Genomic DNA, 19,101 nt, shown 5'->3' with positions numbered 1-19,101 from the left:
AGATTTGTTTAACTCTTAAACTCAAATACTGTAAAATACCTTCAAAATATAGTATTTCATCACTTCAAAAATTTGCCCTAGATTTTTCCTCTTTCAATAGATATATGTACAAAAATTGTACATAGATTTCAGTGTGGAAGAAAGTTAAGATTCCTTTATTAAACTATTTTACTAACATCAAGGTTCAAAATTTCGACTTATTCTCAAGACGTTGTATACAGCTATTACACTTTATATATTTTTGACATGATAGACAGCTGCTTGTTCAATGAAAAAGGAATTCGTAAGTAAACTATCCTTGTCATTCCAAAATTACTTTGTTAAAACATTCTGATCGTACAAATAAGTGTTCCAAAGTTGATATTAAGAGGATGTTTGATTGTTAATTGCGCCGTATAGTTCTACTGCACACTAAAACGTCATGTCAGGTCAAAGGTCATAGGGGAAAAAAAACTACATCCGGGCTCTTATGCCGGTAAATAATCGAATGTCGAAAGGAAGATAGTTTATTATAACCGCTCATAACACATTAATTAAGCACGTAAGTTTAAAAAAAATATATAGAAACTAGAGAAAATGTTCTAAGCTAATTATCAAGAGTTCAAGATTATAAAGTTTCATTCAATTTTCTTAAATTTGAGCTTGTAAAATAGGTGAGTGGAATTGTCTGCTCTTTAAACTTTACTTTCACTTTGCTCCTTTTCCGTCGTACGTACTAGTTAGGAATTTAATAAGCCACAAGCATTTTTTTTTGGTGACGGGAATTCATACTAATGTATATTTTCAGATATTCAGCGCTAATCAATGTCGGTAAATGTGCTTTTTGATGTGTTGTGTTTTTTTGCGTACGTTGTTGACAGTTTGTTACAATTTACAAGAGCTACTAATCACAAACTCTTTAAATATTATCATGTCTAAAAGAAGCTGTTGAGTGAAAGGATGTACAAACAGCTGGTATAGCTTACAAAAATGGAGACAAGAATTTTGTTCAGTTCACAATACAAATTATGGAACAGGGAAATGTATTTGTGAACCTCCATTTGTCCTTATTCCATTACCAACTGTGGCAAAAGACCCTCATGCAAGAGCTGTCTGGGTGAAAAATGTAAATCGTTCCTCAGGGAATCGTAACTGGGAGCCAGATTCCTACTACTCGAAGGTGTGCTCATACCATTTTGTAGATGGGAAACCAACTACACTTAACCCCTACCCTACTCTACACATGGGCCACTCTAATCCAATTCAGCAAGGAAGAGCTCCCCAAAAGAAAGAAATGATTTCTCTCAGGCAATCAAAAAGAGAAAATTTCAAGATGAAGTGAGAGAGAATGATGATCAATTGGAGAGAGATTGTTTGAAACAAAGTGTTTCTTTTGATCATGACTATGTTGAAGTTTGTAACCCTTGCATGTACAAAAGTACTGAAATTTTAAAACTTAAATCAAAAATTAAAGTTCTTGAATATGAACTCGCCAAATCAAGGGAGGAGAATCACAAGCTAAAGAGAAATACATTCAATGTAAAACCTACCAACATATTAAAATCTGACAAAAAAATGAGGTTTTATACAGGTTTTCCATCAATGAACTCATTCAATGCTCTGCATAATGCTCTTGAACCTAAGCTAAAAAGTGTGAGGTACTGGAAAGGACCATCCTTCCACTGCAATACACTGAAGCATAAGGTTTTCAAGAAATCTAGAGCCACAAGAAAACTGTCTACTAAAGACGAGTTAGTTTTAACTTTAATGAAAATCCGACTTGGGTTATTGGATGAAGATTTAGCAGACAGATTTTCTATTTCTGTGTCGTATGTGTCAAGAATCTTTACCACTTGGGTGAAGATTCTTAGCAAGTACCTCAGTAAACTAATTTTCAACCCTCCGAAAGAAGTGGTTCATGCAAATCTGCCCCCCAAATTCAAAACACAGAAATACTCATCAGTTCGACACATTATTGATTGTTCGGAGGTCTTCATTGAGAAACCTCATAGTATGATGGTTTCAAACCAGTGCTGGAGTGATTACAAACACCACTACACTGCAAAATTCCTTGTAAGTATCACTCCAGCTGGAATGATCAATTTTGTGTCGAACTGTTGGGGAGGTAGAGCCAGTGACAAATGTATAACAATTAACTCTGGCTTCCTTGACTTGATAGAGCCTCACGATAGTGTCATGGCAGACAAAAGGTTCAGTAGTCTCATGAAAGAGCTGACTCTTTCTCAAGCAAATTTGCTTGTTCCACCAAGAAGGCATGGTATTGCACAGATGACTGCATATGATGTTCAAAAAACAAAAGAAATAGCAAATAGGAGAATATATGTAGAACAAGCCATAAGACGTATTAAATTCTTTCGCTTACTGAAATTTGAAGTTCCTGTTACAATTTGTCAACATTTAGACGATATACTCAAAATTGTTTGTGGAATATGCAATCTTTATCCACCCCTCCCTAGGTATGATTGAAATGGTAAAAAATTGTAAATAAGCTATGGGGAATTTTTTTCAGAAACCTTAAGATTTTAAAATCTTGCAATAACATAAAATCAGTACATGACAAAGCTTTAATAATTGTAATATATACATTACATGTTTGTCAATACATTGTTGACATTGGTAATGTCATTTTCAGAAAGTTGACATTTTATTGTACTTATGCTTAAAGATAGTATACAATAGATATGACAATCTTCAAATTCAGTTTGAAATATGGCCTATCAGACCCATATAAAAATTGTGACATCAGACATTTGACCTGAGAAAGTGTATTCTTTTTAAAATTATCAATTTATCTATTACAAACTTGTGTGACTGTTTATAAGGCAACCTTTTTGTTACTAAAATTCAGTAAATATTTTAATACATGTACCAGTGTTTTTGAGACATATGTGATTTACAAATAAAACATACATAGTCCAGAAATGGAAAATTTACAGTTAAATATGCATAAACACAATCAAAAATGTAGGCTCCAAAATGACCGATATATATGATCCAGTGTCTTTAATTTTATACAAAATATGGCAAAAATATGTCACAGTTTATAATTTTTCTTACAAAAATCCTTGACAATTGAAAATACAATGACCTTTTCTGGTGTACTTAATAAGAAATGAATTAAAGTATTCCATGAGTGTTTTGTACTACCTTTACACGTAACAGCTATATACTAAAGTACATGTATATATAACTTCTGTATTCACATAGAACACTCACTACAGTACCAAGATGGTGTTTTCTTAAGTTTTGCATCTGTTAGATTAACACATTTAAAGTGGTACCAAAGACCACATAAATCACAACAAATACTTCTATCTTTTAAAGCAGTGACATTGTTAACAATGACTCGATTACAACATGGACAAAAATATGTCTCTCCTTCAATAATATTTGCATTTTCATCTACTTCCATTGCTTCCTCCACTAGTGATTTTTCTATACTGTAGGATTTTAACTCTGGCAACACAAAAGAAAAGAAAAAGTACTGAAGGCTTTTGAGAATATCTGTAAAATAGGTTTCATTGTACTCTATGTTCTCTGTGAAAGTACCATTACAAGTATAAACAAAAAAATCGCACCACTTTCTTCCAGTAACATGCATCTGTCCTTGAATTTGAGCAAAATAAGAGTGATTACTCTTTAACGACAATTCCCCTGACTTGTTAATAAGATAAACTGGTATTTTGCATGTACAAAATGACAAACATGAACTACATTTCGTTATCAATGGACACTTGATTTCGACACAGCCATCGCCACAGCATGAACATGAAACTAACAAATCTGGACTGGCTGCAATGTAAGTGTGTACAGAATCAAGAACAATACCACATTCATCTGATTTGGCATTCTTATGTGCTGTACAAAATTCTTTCAAATAAATACCCTTTGCAACTGGTTCCATTTCCCTACCATATTTTAGAGACTTTATGTTAGGATTCACTTTTGTATAACCCATAATATGTTTAACAAGTGGTTTAACGTCATGGACAACAGTGGGTTTATTATTGATTGAACCAACTTTGGTATGAATAGAATAAAAGTAGGAGGATGTCAAACGACCAATCCTCATATCATGCCATGTACTATTAGACGATTGACCTTTAGTACTGTTACTAATACATGTAATGGTAGAGGGAGGGATCTTGATGCTAGTGTCATTTTGTTCAAATGACGACAACATAGACTTCATGAAGTACTGTTGAACGTTGATCTGTGAGCAATCCTCCACAGTCATATCTGCTCCGGAAGCATGTGGTTCCTTCCCCTTGGCTTGGTGAGGTTGATCAACATCTAGACCTTTAAATTATATTAAATTAAATTATACCAGGTATAAAATATTACTAATATATGTAAATATTTATTATTTAATATACTTCTCTTTTCAACAATTTTCACCCAATGTGTAACTTAATTGAATAAATTCAAATAGTTGTCGATTCATCCTGCTGGTTATATTATTTTATTATTCATTGAGGAACCTTGTCAGATGATTGAGATGAACTATTCAAATTTTTGGGGTAGAGATTTCTATCAATGGTGAAAAAATAGAAACTTCATTATCAAAATAAATATATGTATATAATGTAGTACAGATTGAATTGTAATCTTTTACCTTTAAATAAACAGGCATCAGGCAAGATTTCTCTCAATGCATCTGAAAAGGTTGCTAAAAAGTTGTCCTCTTCATTATCCTCTGGCAGTGCATTGTAGTTTTTCCTGCTTCCATTTAGAGTTCTCGTTTTTCCTTTAAATAAATAAATTTATAATTTAATACTTGTAATACTGTACATATGTATGTAAGGTTACACAAGTGTCTACTATTCTTCTGTATTACAGTGCTGTTTAGAATGATTTGCAAAGAACATTGTACTTGATTTAATGAAAATTCCGTAATATTCATAAGATATAATATTCTTTAACTATTTTGTAATGATTCCTGTACCCCCGCTCAAAAAACAGGAGGGTATATACCGGGGTAGTAATTGGTATGTCTGTCTGTCTCTCTGTTCGTCCATCTGTTACGCTTTGAGGTACCCATCTCTTATCTACAACTCCTCTCATACTGCATAACGAAATTTTCACAAAATCTTTATGACATAATGCCATTGAGCACCCCCTATTTTACTTTTTGATCTGACATATATTATGGATTTTCCAGAGCAAAACATGAATACTGCCATTATATTCATATGGGAGACAGGGGATGTCATTTCGTGTGCTCATTGCTCACAGTGCCTCTAGTTTCAAATTCTTCTGAGACTGTTTTTTAAAAAAAAGAATTAATCCTATAAAATTTGTTTTGACCATTTTTACTATTATTAAGTTATTGAATTTAATACCGGTTTTTCCATGCTTAGCTCTCTCAAATGTCATGTCCTTCAGCATGGCTGGCTTTAGTGGTCGCTCTTTTGGTACAACCCATTCACATTTATTAGATGTACATGAAGTGCACCCCATCTTGTTGGCATATTCCACCCGGAATAGCAATCCTGCAACATGATTACATGTTTGTCCAAACCTATATTTGAGAGCAGAAAAAAGCATTAAAATACAGCTTTACTAGAAAAAAAATTCAAAACTGAAAGTAATTTAAAGTAATAAATTATTTTATTATTTTATGGAGATTCAGTGGGATAAAGAGCTACTGACCATGCAAGGTAAACTCAAAAGTATTGATTATTAAGCATTCAACTATCAATTGAGAAAAAAAGTATACTTTTTTCCCAGCAAATTACTGCGAGTAGTTAAAACACAATTTTAATGCATATAAACTGAATTGAACCTGCATGTTCATGTTTTAAGAGAAAAAAAATATAATTCAACCTGTATATCAATGACCTTTGTGTGTAATAGCGAGGTGGTGCATAGCACCACTGTATGTGTCTGCTTATATCATGTATATGTAATGCTCACCCTGCTGTACAAGTACAGAAAGCAGACTTGACTTTCCCCGAGTCTTTAACACAGCAAACCCACACTGTATGAGGTTCAGAACGCAGGCTTTTTGAGGGGGTACATGTGGCACGCAGGAAGCAATATGGGCTGGTCCTGTCAATAGGGTGGTAAAACACTTCTTTCAGCCACTGGCTCTGGAAGTACTGGTAGGCCTTCCCAACTTTATATTGGTTTAAATGTTTCTTTGCCCTCTCTTCTGTCTCATACCTTACCAAAATAATTACTCAAATAAAATTATGTGCACAAGTATTAAGAAGTGATGGAAAAACAAGCAAATGAAAGCACCATAAAGCTTAATGATCATACTGCTAGGCATACCTCATTAAAAACGCTGTTAAGTCGGTGATAAAAAGTGATGGCCAATTCTTCATCCCAAACTTTTCATCTTGCCAGTTTTCATATAACTGAAGTGGGTCTGGAAGGTTCATGTCGCCGAACTGTAACATTTCCTTGTAAGATTTTGAATTAACAATTTGCTTTTCAATAGACGTTTCCTGGGGTGGAATCTTCATAACATGTGCCGAGATGCCAACGCAACCATCTCTTGTTTGTTCCCGCCAATCGAAAATCAACGACATGATAAATAATTTCTCAGAGCAGGAATTTTCCAATGTGAAAAATCTTCTAAAGTTAAAGTCTTGTCCTCTGTGTCCATGGTGTGGAAAAATGAGTCTATATGTGTGTGAGGGTTTGTGTACAAGTCAGAATGTGTAAAAACGTATCAAAAAACCAGTAAAATATCGAAAAAGGTAACAAAAGTTCTCAACATCAACAAGTGGCGTCCATATTGTTTACGCTGTTTTTCCCCTATGACCTTTGACACGCATACATAAATAGGTAATTCAATATGGCGGCGCTCTGTGTGCAATAGAACTATTGTATGCAGACAAGTTACTTTGTTCAAATAATTCCGATCGTACAAACAAGTAATCCAAAGTTGATATTAAGAGGATGCTTCATTTTTAAATACGCTCCATTATAGACATATCTATTTTTGTATCCACGTGTAGTAGAATTCATTCAGAAACGTAATGCGGTTATTTTAGCACATGAAGCAGATGTGCTTAACTCATATATTTTTTTCTCATATTTGGGGATGAATCAAGTCGACAAATGAAAGAAGAGATAGACATTGTCAGCAAATACAATTTATCATTAAGTCAAATGCTGACTCACGTTTTTCATACTAATTGTTAGTTCATTATCTATACACTGAATTGACGACGGATTTTTCCGTTATTTCCTGATCATGACAAGATGTGATCGGTCGGCAGGGGATGCTCACTTCTCCATGGCACCTAATCCCACCTCCATTGTTTTGGAGATCCGTGTTTGCTCTTCTCCTATTTTGTATTGTTTTATGGACTTTTGATCTTGAATACTATTCGTTATCTCCATATGTATCACAAGAAGAAAGAATGAAAGAAGAAAGAAAGAAATGAGTCTTCTTTTTAAGAATTGTAAATTTCTTTATCCATAATTGACAATGTTCGAATCCCAACATTCCAATATAGCATACTTCCATGTATATTCCATTAATATGCATTTCCTTCGATAATGAAATTAACCATTTTTTAACCTCCTGAGCCCTCCATCTTATACATATTCAATTTCATACATGATATAGAAACAATAAGTTATGTTGCACTCTGCTACCACTGTGACTTTACTTGTCCCGAGCGACTAGTGTTCTAAAGTCCCTATCATAATCTTTCCAATTACCCTTTGCATCTGCTATTTCCCTGACAGCTTCTAAATGCTTTGCCAATATGGCTTGTTGATCGGGATATTTCATGCAATAAATTGCTGAAAATCTGTTCCATGCTAATCCAGTCATGCATGGAAGAGACAGATGTGTCATCTAATGAATCGTTGTCCACCTGGTGTATTTTCAACTTACCGGGACTGTCACCATCTTCAACTTGTAGAGAAAAATTACCTTTCTTTTGCTTGTCCTTAGACAGAAGTTTTACGAAGTCAACGTACTGTTTTGACCAAATTTTGGACTTGAGTTGATCAGAAACCCGAGCATTATTGGAACTGCCGTACTGACAAAATCACTGGGACTCTTACCTGCTATTTTTTCAGTATGGTTAATGACCAAGGCTTCAACCGACTGTTGGATAACTTGGTCATTGGGTGCACATGAAGCAGCCGATTCTTGCCCACAATTAACAGAATTAGTCATGTTTGGATTATTAATGACAGGAGCCCCCACAGTATTATTACTACATGTAATACTCCCCTAACTATTGGCTATGGTGCTGCTGGTCACATTGCTGATGAGCGTTGTAAGCTCCTCCCTGATTGTCGCAGTGACCCGCTGCGTGACTTGTCTAGTGATCGTTTCCAAATCGTCTGGGGATAGAGGTGTAGCTGTCGCCACAGGTTCCGTATTCGATACCTGTACCCGTCGTGTTTTGCTGTGTCGGGAGACAGGAATTGGTACTGCTCGAGCTTTGGTTGATTTTCTGTTAGGTGGAATGATTATAATTGGTGAATAGGTTACTGAAATACAAATATACTGCCTTTGGTTAGTGTATATAGTTCCCTTCTATTGACCGCTATAAATGCAGAAGGATAAAACGTACGCTCAACTAGGACCTCGGGTCCCCGCAAATAGTTCGTCATTTTGCGTAGTAATAAAACATTTTAGGAACTCTTCAAGCATTAAAGGCACAAAAGTAAATTAATCGATATCAAACCAATACGGAGACCTTAGGTCACCTCATACTAGTGTATTGATTGAATTTCATATAATAGACGGTTTTCTTTGTCTTATTCCAAAATAAACTAATGTATAACGTATTACAGATCTAATTTCTAATATACAATATATATATACAATATATATTCATGTATCAGCAGAAACGTGGATTTTTTTAGAGGGACAGAGGTCACCTTATCTTGTACAATAGTAGGGAGACCAGTGGTCACCTTATATTGAACATCATTAGAGGGATCATAGTTCACCTTATATTTTAAATTAATAGGGGGCCAAAAGTAACCTTTTATTGCACATATCATAATTAAGGGGGACCTGAGGACACCTCATGTTCTATATCATTTGTGGGACCAGAGGTCACCTTATATTGTACATCAATAGGGAGACCAGAGGGCACCTTATATTTTACATCATTAGGGGGACCAGAGTCACCTTATATTGAATATCAATAGGGAGACCAGAGGGCACCTCATATTGTACATCAGTGGTCACCTTATATTCTACATCAATAGGGAGATCATAGATCACCTTATATTGTACATCAGTAGGGGGACCAGAGGGCACCTTATATTGTACATCAATAGGGAGACCAGAGGTCACAATATATTGTACATCAGTAGGATGACCAGAGGTCACCTTATACTAGTATTGTACATCAGTAGGGGGACCAGAATTCACCTTATATTGAATATCGGTAGGGAGACCTGAGGGCACCTTATATTCTACACCAGTAGGGGGACAAGTGGTCACCTTATATTCTAAATCAATAGGGAGACAAGAGGTCACATTAGATTGTACTTTAGTGGGGGGACCAGAGGTAACCTTATATTGTACATCATAAGGGGAACCTGAGGACAGCTTATATTGTACATTATATGTTGGACCAGAGACATTAATAGGGGGACCAGAGGTCACCTTATATTTTTCATCAGTAGGGGGACCAGAGGTTACCTTACATTGTACATCAGTAGGGGGACCAGAGGTCACCTTATATTGTATATCAAAAATGGGACCTGAGGACACCTTATCCTGTACATTATTTGGGGGACAAGATCACCTTATATTGTACATCAATAGGGAGACCAAAGGTCACCTTATATTGTACATCAGTAGGGAGACCAAAGGTCACCTTACACATCAGAAGGGAGACCAGTGGTCACCTTTTATTGTACATCATTAGAAGGATCATAGTTCACCTTACATTTTAAGCAAGAAATCTGTGAGCCAATCTCACTAGGAATACCCCCACTCTGATGTGAATAAACACGATCATGTTAATATACACAAGTTGAATTACGGACATATGCAGAGAAAAGTATGAAATTGATATCAGATTTAAATCAGAATTAATTCCACCATATGGCATGCCTCAACAAAGAGTGTACTAAATTTTCAAACATCTACAATGAGTAGTTGCCAAGAAAACTGCGACGAAAATTTGTGTTATGTATGAAACAGACAGACGCACAGACAAAGAGGAAGTTGACATCGGACTTGACCAAAAATGTATCCTGTTGTATTGCATACCTCAGAGAAGATTGTGTTCAAATTTCAAGCATCTACAACGAGTGGTTGCAGAAAAAACTGTGACGAAAATTTGTTATGTATGAGACGAACAGACACACAGACAAACTGGAAGTTGACATCGGATTTGACAAAAAAGTGTATCCCTACATATGGCATGCCTCAGAGAAGATTGTCTGAAAATTTCAAGCCTCTGTGATGAGTAGTTGCTGAGAAAACTACAATGAAAATTTGGTATGTATGAAACGGACAGATGCACAGACAAGCAGGAAGTTGACATTAGGTTTGAACAAATATGTTTCTCATCGTATGACATGCCTCAGAGAAAACTGTGTTAAAATTTCAAGCATCTGCCATAAGTAGTTGCTGAGAAAAGTGCGACAAAAGTTTGTTACACACAGACGGACGGACAGAGAGATGGACGGACAGACGGATGGACAGACACACAAGGGTAAAACAGTATACCCCCCTCTCCTTCGGAGTGCGGGTATAATTAATAGGGGGCCATAAGTATTCTTTTATTACACATCATAAGGGAGACATGAGGACATCTTATATTGTACATTATTTGGTGGACCAGCAATCACCTTATATTGTGCATCAATAGGGGGACCAGAGGTCACCTTATATTTTACATCATTAGGGGGACCAGAGGTCACCTTATATTTTACATCATTAGGGGACCAGAGGTCACCTTCTATTGTACATCATAAACGGGACCTGAGGACAACTTATACTTTACATTATTTGGGGGACCAGAGATCACCTTATTTTGTACATCAATAGGGGGACCAGAGGTCACCTTACATTGTACATCAGTAGAGGGACCAGAGGTCTCCTTATATTGTACATCAGTAGGGGGACCACAGGTAACCTTATATTGTACATCAATAGGGAGACCAGAGGTCACCTTATATTGTACATCAGTAGAGGGACCAGAGGTCTCCTTATATTGTACATCAGTAGGGGGACCACAGGTAACCTTATATTATACATCAATAGGGAGAACAGGAGAACAGAGGATGCCTTATATTGTACATCAGTAGGAGGACCAAAGGTCACTTTATACATCAGAAGGGAGACCAGTGGTCACCTTTTATTGTATATCATTAGAAGGGTCATAGTTCACCTCACATTTTGAACTGATAGGGGGCCATAAGTAATCTTTTATTGCACATCATAAGGGGGGCCTGAGGACATCTTATATTGTACATTATTTGGGGGACCAGAGGTCAACTTATATTGTATATCAATAGGGGGACCAGAGGTCCCCTTATATTGTACATCAGAAGGGGTTCAGAGGTCACCTTATATTTTACATCAGTAGGGGGACCAGAGGTCACCGTATATTGTGCATCAATAGGGAGACCAGAGGTCTCCTTATATTGTATATCAGTAGGATGACCAGAGGTCACCTTATATTGTACATCAATATGGAGACCAGAGGTCCCCTTCTATTGTACATCATTAGGGGGATCACACTTTTTTGAACAACAATAAAGAAACCGGAAGACACATTATATTTTACATCAACATGGAGACTATGGGTCACCTAACATTGTAAAACTAGTAGGGAGACCAGGAATAACCTTAAATTGTTAAATCAACAGGGAGACCAGAGGTTCTTTCATATTGCAAATCAATACGGAGATCAGAGGTCTCATTATATAGTAAATAAATAGGGAGACCAGAGCTTACTTTATTTTGTTCATCAATTGAAAGATCAGAGGTGTCCTCAAATTGTAAATCAGTAGGGAGACTAGAGGTTACCTTATGTTGTAAATCAATAAGAAACCAGAGGTCACCTTATATTGTAAGTAAACATTGAGACCAGAAGACGCCTGATATTTTACATATATATAAATATGGAGACCAAATGAGTCCTTATTTGGTCACCTGAATCAACTCATGTGACTTATTGATATCTAGGGCTTTTTTCTTGCGTCGTGCGCTGTGCATTGTGCGTTAACATTCGAACATTTTCAGCTTCTCTCTGCAATCCCTCAACCATTTACAACCAATTTTGGCACAAAGCATCTATGTGTGAAGGGGAATTTTTTTTAATCATGGTCCCTGCCCTCCACCCCCTGGGTCAGAGGGTTGGGGCGAAACCACTACAATTGATGCAATCTTTAAAAATCTACTTTACTCAGTGACATTAAGCCGTAAAACTGTTGGCATAATTATTTTATTTTAAGCATTGACTCCTCCTCTACCAAAATTGTGAAATTCATTGCCCCAGGGTCAGGAGCTCTGGGGTTAGGACGTGGCTATAAAAATCATATAGTGAAATGAATTTATTCTCTGAAAATCTTCTCCTCTTCTCCTGGATATTAAACAAACTAAATGCATAGTAATGATGAGGAAGGGTGTCTTATCCAAAGTTCTGAAATTCATGACCCAAGGGTCAGGGGTTCCGGTGTTAGGGTGGGGCTATATAAATTGTAAAGTTAAAATACATTTATTCTTAAAAAAAGATCTTCTCTGCTCCTGGATATATATTAAGGAGGCTAATGGGTCAACTAATTATTTTTTTATTAACCACCAGATATAACCTAAATTTTGGGATATGATATCTTAAACTCTCAACTGTCATTTGGCAAAGAAAAATTCATGAATTTTAGCTTTAAAATTTGATCATTTTATTATATCTTTATATGAAGCTCTTCTTCTAATGGATATCAAAATAGTTTAAAAATGGCCACGACCACTCAGCCTCTTTAAACTAACTAAGGCAACTGGCTTATAGGTACCATTGAGGAGTGGGGGCTCTAATTAAATACTGTAATTGAAATAATGCTTTGAAATTTGTTCTTTGGAATAAACCAAAATTTTTTTATGAGCAATGGTGCCTTTTCCAAAATTGTGAAAAGTATGACCCCAGGATGGGTTTTTTATGGTGAATGGGCACTGCTCATTATTGGTAATTAAAACTAATTATTACTTATTTGAAATGTACTTTTTGTTCCCCTACTCTCTATGGGTATTAAGAAGCCAAACTAAGCGGGAGGTCAACATTACCGCTACATTGCCAAAAATTTCAACTCATTACCGATACAATTTTTTCAAAATTTCGACCGATTATTACTGCTACATATGGAATTAATCGGGTATGCAGGTACGGAATATAATATGTTCAATCACAAAGCTTTCACAAAGAATTCAGCACGATGTTTTACAGTTCTCATTCTAAAATTTTTGAAATTTTGGCAATGTTGACGGAAGTTTAATATTACCACTTATACGAGCATGGTCTCGGATAGGTGAGTTTATTTCAGTAACCCTATGTCCTTCCATTCCGGATATCTTAAGTCCTTACAGATATATAATTATATGTACCCTTAGTCCCAACCTATCAATCCGGAATATTTAGGTCCGTTTACATATACTAGTCTAATATTTAGTTGTTTCCTCCTCTTCCTTTCTCGATAAACGGATAAAACGGTAAGGTCATGGAAAATTTTGTGAAGTTGAATTGTTGCAATGTTTTAATTTTCGTAATGAAATAAGTTTGATTTCATGAGTAACTATCATGGTTTGTGAATTCTAGCCAAATTAGACGTGCCGATGGTGTAATTTTACTTTGGATTTGGCCCGATATTTTTTAAGATCAAATGTCGACTATTTTTTATAATCGGTTGAATTTACACAATATGGTATAATTTGAATGATAGATAACAGCAATATAAAACATATGGGAGTCAAGGGATGGTTTCATGTAAGTAATTATTTTTAGGAGTAAAACGTAAACAATTCCCGATTCGCTTTTTCTTGGGGGGGGGGGGGGGGTAAAGCGCAGAAATATTAAGTCAGGCATACTAATCCGTTTTAAGCTTTGTTTTCCAATGTTATGAAGCCTGAAGAAGGTAATTAGTATTTAAACATTTTGCCAAAATTCAATAGTCTTTAAATGGCCTTCACGCGAATATTGCGTCACTTTCACTTCTGCAGTAATCAAAGTACTGAAAGTACCGAAAGGATGTTGGTTAATATCATCATTGTTATGCGTCATTTGCAGTTTGGTATCATTTCATTTGTTTGCTGGTCTATGGGAACATTTTAAGAAAATGCATAAAGGCATACACGAAGAATATTTTAACAATTTTTTTTTAAAGGGGGGGGGGGTCTGGAACTGAGGATACTTAATGGTTAACCATGGGAACTGTTGTTGTCCACCTGGTCAATGACTATAAAAAAGTACAATTTTAGAGTTTTTTGGAGTGAGATTTTTGTCTCAGGGTGACAAAGGTTCTAGCACAAGAAGCTGCTGTAGAATTTGGCTTCATAAACTGTAGAGTAAAACAGCAATAATTAATAATTCATATGCCTTAGAATAGAAATGCTGGGTTCAGCCACAAACAAGGAGCAAATTATATTAGTACAAGGCGTAAGAGTCGCACAAGGGTAAGAAGCTGTTACTACTATCTCATGATGTCTCTAGATTCATACTGGTCCTTTAAAAATGAAATTAAACTTCACAAATTGTTAAGAAAACACATCAACCTGCTCAGATTGAGTTTGCAATAACTTCCTAGAATTTACAGGGATGCAAATTAAAGCTTGTAAATAAGCATTTAAATAGAAATATTAATCATTTCAATCTCTAATAGGACTAAATTCTCTACCCTTAAATGTCGTAATACTCTCATTACTGACATATTAAAGCATTTTATTGTCAAAAAGCATTGCCCAGGAGAAACAAAATTCATTAACTAAGCAGTACTTAACAAAGATTGCATTGGGGGAAAGTAACTTTTAAACAAATAAAAATTAAATAATAGAATATTATAATTAAATACTGGGGTGGAAAGATGTAAGAAAACAGTAGAAATAGAATGCCAATTAAAAAAAAAATTAAATAATAAAAAAAAAATAAATAAAGTAAAATTAAATATTTTAAATTAATTCTTTTAAATAATTTAGATCAAGGGAAATAATTCTTACCAAAATTTAAGGTCATAAATTAGGACACATTCCACCCGTACATGCTAATGGTAATAAATGAGAGTTATGACGAAAGAAATTGAGTATTTAACAGTAACACATCTTTAATGTATTCAATGTCACACACCTACAACATACTCCAGACTCTATATTCGCAGCTATTTAACCTAATTTTATCATTCAAAATTGTTGTACATTGACCAATCCATTTTCATTTACGCATAGGTGTGTCCATTGCCCACCAACTTATCTGAACTATTTTGCATGTGTGAATGATGGTATAAGAAGCATTGTAGAAGGAAGTGTCAAGTAACATAAACCAACAAAAAGCCCAGTCAAGACATATATTTGCTTTCTTATTGTCATGAATTACAACCTGTTTAAGAGTACATAATCCTCAGATCAATTGCTAAAATTTAATGTAGAGTATTTTATATTGTAGTTTTGCACCAAAACACAAAAATCAACAGATTGATCTTGAGTCTGCATCACAAAATCCCTAAATCTTTTTAATAATCATAATAACTCTTAATTGATTATATTATGCCGACTTGTATTGGATATGATAATATCTAAGGTTTGTAAGGTAACATAATTGATAAGGCACATGTTTTATCATGATTGATCAAAATAAGTTTTACAAAGCAGTCTTTGGGACAGGTATACCCTAATTTTAGTAATATCAAGTTTTACCGAAATTCTTGGCAAATTTTAAAAATAAAAATATATAAAGAATCATGCTATCTTGAAATGAATTATACATGTATCTAAAGTAAATTTATATAAAAATAAAAACAATTCCTTTTTAGCGTTAAGGCATCTAAGAATTGCGTGTATCACTCTGTGTGTCAGCATACAATGACCTAGCTTGAGGTAATCAAACTTGCAGATGGCAAATATTAAATTCCGCATGAATATAACAATATACCAAATTCCATAAGCTCAACAATCTCAAGTAAACATAACAAAGACATGCATTAAATAATTTAAGCAAGATTCGTTTAAGTTAGGATCTACCTTAATTACCAAATATACATTTACTAGGTTTAAGGTACATTGATACACTGATCAGAGAGATAACTCTTAATGACACAAATGTCTTTTATTCCTTTATAAATTTTTCAAGTTTAAGAGCCTTTTTTGTCAAAATTTGCCCCGCAAGACATGCTTTAATTGTTTGTATTTAATTCAGCATATACATTTCCTTTGGAAAATCATAAAAGTTAAAGAAAAATTTCATATGAGTAAGCAGAGGGTTTATGAACCTTAACGTTAAGGGCGTAAGCTTGATATAAATTACTATTACCATTTTTCTGAGATAAAACTATTCTCTTCGAACCATTTTTTTTTGGTCAACATTCTTACAATTCTTGTTTTTGTTTTAACTGAGTTAAATTGCCCTGTTGACAAGATGCAATATAAATCTAAAAGATACGGTTCCTTTAATTGAAGATTTATATGAGAGGTTGAATGGGACGATCGGTTCAACTCCCTTTTAACAGAAATTGCGGGTGGGTTTAGACAGTATTGGATAGTTTATAAGATATATTTGTCATTTTTGTAGGATACATATTAAATCTCACTCACTTCAATTAAGGTAGCAAATACTACACATTTCCCATCAGAATGCAACAGTGGAGGACGAGGATACGAGTATTATCATAATTTCGAAAATTGCTGCCTTTCAAAAGCATTTCGTTTATACATTAATAAATGTATTTATTTACCATGTGTTCACCTATTTTTTCACTCTTTTCTGGTATTCTGATTTTTTCCTATTACTAATCGATAGTTGGTTCATAAATTGTGAAGTACTAAAGAAGGGTTTGAATTTATATAGATAAGTATATAAAGGGATCGGTTGGGGGGGGGGATTAGGACACTCATTGTTATTGTTAAAAGTTGTTAAAAGTATCTTAGTTCCTTAAGCTAAGAGGTCACAGTATCTTTTCCTTTTCCAATTCTGTATGACATTTGGGTTTGTTTCAGTACAGAATCCTTTCAGACAACTATATGCAACACTTGCAAAGATAGTTATATTTTTTCTAATTTCTATATCACTTTGTCCCGCAAGGAAACTTGGTAAGATGTGTTTTAATGATTTAAAAGCCATATAAAGAGTGACAGCCTTTTAGGTAAATTATACAACCATTGGAAACCAATAGAAAAATACAGTGTCGGTAAGTATCAACAATGTTAGAGAAAATAGACTTTGTTTTATACGGACAAGTCCGGTCCTTGGCTCCGTTTGTAAAACTTGTGTAATCACTTATTCTGTAGATTTTTATTGGTGAATGAGCAGGCCCTGGTCGACGGTGACCATTTGCGTTGAGGTACTTCCGCCGTCACCATGGTTCTTGGCACCCCATTGGTGGCGGTTGCAGTTCCATGATTACTCGTAGTAGACACGGGTAGTCATGGCCTTGCAAGTGGCGTATTCCGTCGCACCTCAACGCAGTTGGACGAGTGCAACACATATTCTTACGCTCATTCCATTGTTTATTGACTTGACTGATATTTGAATTGATTGATTGATTAATAATTGATTGATTGACAAGTAATTGACTTGATTGATATTTGAATTGATTGATTGACTGATTGATTAATAATTGATTGATTGAATTTGATTATTGCATTGGTGACGTTCATGCACTTGTGACCTACCCAGTGCATGATCCGCCCGATTTGGGTCGTCACATTATTTGTATTGATTGTTGATTGTGGGGCAGCCCTGTGGTAGCCCCAGCAAATTGATCACCGCGGCCAGAAGCGCCACATTAAACAAGCAAAAGAACATCCATATTGTTTGTTTGATTTATAGGGAATCTGAAATAAATAGCAGAGTCAAATAAAACTTTAGGTTGCTGCCATGTAATCATTAACTGTTTCAAATATTTAAATATAATATTTGTAGTCCATTTTTTGTTATATCTTATTCTACATATTTTGCAGTCGCATGTGAATGTCTAATGTTGTATTTCAGAGGATACAGGTCTTATACATGTATATGTTGTACTTACATCAATCTGTTCTCTCACAAGTGGCTGGCAATGTAGCGGTAATGTATACTTTTATTTGTAGCGGTAATGTAATGTTTTTGTAGTGGTAATGAAAATTTCGAAAATGTAGCGCGGTAATGATACGCACCCAACTAAGCATGCTAAGTATATAGCTATGATGAGCAATGGTGCTTTTTTTTTTTTAAAAAAATTGCGAATGTCATGGCCTCTAGTTCCATGCTCGAACCAAATTCAATCGTTGTAAAGTTTTTACATGATATTCAGATGACCTATAAGACCCATGGACCTCTTGTCGTGTTCTTATAAGTGAACCTCTGGTATTCTGTTAATATGCATTTTATCTGTAACCTCTGGTCCACACTTATTTTCATTTGCGATGTCTCTAAGTTAAGACGAGTCTAGAATCGTTGATGCCTTATCTCTGCAATCATGTAAGTTTTATTTTTGTCTGGTGTCCTTAAAAAATCTACGACAATCGAGACTACTGGTTTCACTATTTATGCACAATATAAAATGACCTTTGCTTCCCCTAATAATGTACAGTATAAGGTGACCTCTGGTCAACCTTGTGTTGTAAAATAATGTGACCTTCGGTCCCCCTATGATCTACAACATAGGGTGACATCTTGCCCCCTTTTGATGTATAAGGTGACCTCTGCTTCCCCTAACGATATGTGTACAATATAATCTGACGTCTGGTCTTGTACAGTATAAGGTGACCTCTAGATCTGTCACCCCTTGTGTTGTACAATATAAAGGTGACCTCTATTCTCCATGATGATATAAAAGAAAAGGAGCCCTTTGGTCAAACTATTGATGTACAAAACACGACCTCTGGCCCACATATTGATGAACGTTAAAAGTAAACTCAGGCTCTGGTCCCCCTATTGATGTAAAATATAAAGTGACCTCTTCCCCCTATTAATATAC

The 19,101-nt window shown here is 35.1% G+C and overlaps 2 protein-coding genes across 2 annotated transcripts; one reads left to right on the top strand and one right to left on the bottom strand.

Annotated features, from left to right (window-relative positions):
- Nucleotides 1-1,554: 1,554 nt before the first annotated feature.
- Nucleotides 1,555-2,466, top strand: LOC134234895 (uncharacterized). Its single transcript, XM_062716948.1, has one exon. The coding sequence runs from the start codon at nt 1,555-1,557 to the stop codon at nt 2,464-2,466; it is 912 nt and encodes a 303-aa protein (XP_062572932.1).
- Nucleotides 2,467-2,681: 215 nt separating this feature from the next.
- On the bottom strand, nt 2,682-6,829 carry LOC134234867 (uncharacterized). The gene is made up of 5 exons (XM_062716920.1): nt 6,277-6,829; nt 5,917-6,165; nt 5,343-5,521; nt 4,616-4,747; nt 2,682-4,299 (listed from the first exon to the last, which is right to left on the bottom strand). The coding sequence occupies exons 1-5, from the start codon at nt 6,534-6,536 to the stop codon at nt 3,200-3,202; spliced, it is 1,920 nt and encodes a 639-aa protein (XP_062572904.1). The 5' UTR covers nt 6,537-6,829; the 3' UTR covers nt 2,682-3,199.
- Nucleotides 6,830-19,101: the final 12,272 nt, after the last annotated feature.

The sequence above is a fragment of the Saccostrea cucullata genome, unplaced genomic scaffold, assembly GCF_032062105.1.
Source record: "Saccostrea cucullata isolate Sc308-1 unplaced genomic scaffold, CSIRO_AGI_Scuc_v1 ctg2083, whole genome shotgun sequence".
Lineage (NCBI taxonomy): Eukaryota > Metazoa > Mollusca > Bivalvia > Ostreida > Ostreidae > Saccostrea > Saccostrea cuccullata.
Note: the sequence above shows the minus strand (reverse complement) of the source record. Positions and strands in the feature narration are given on the sequence as shown.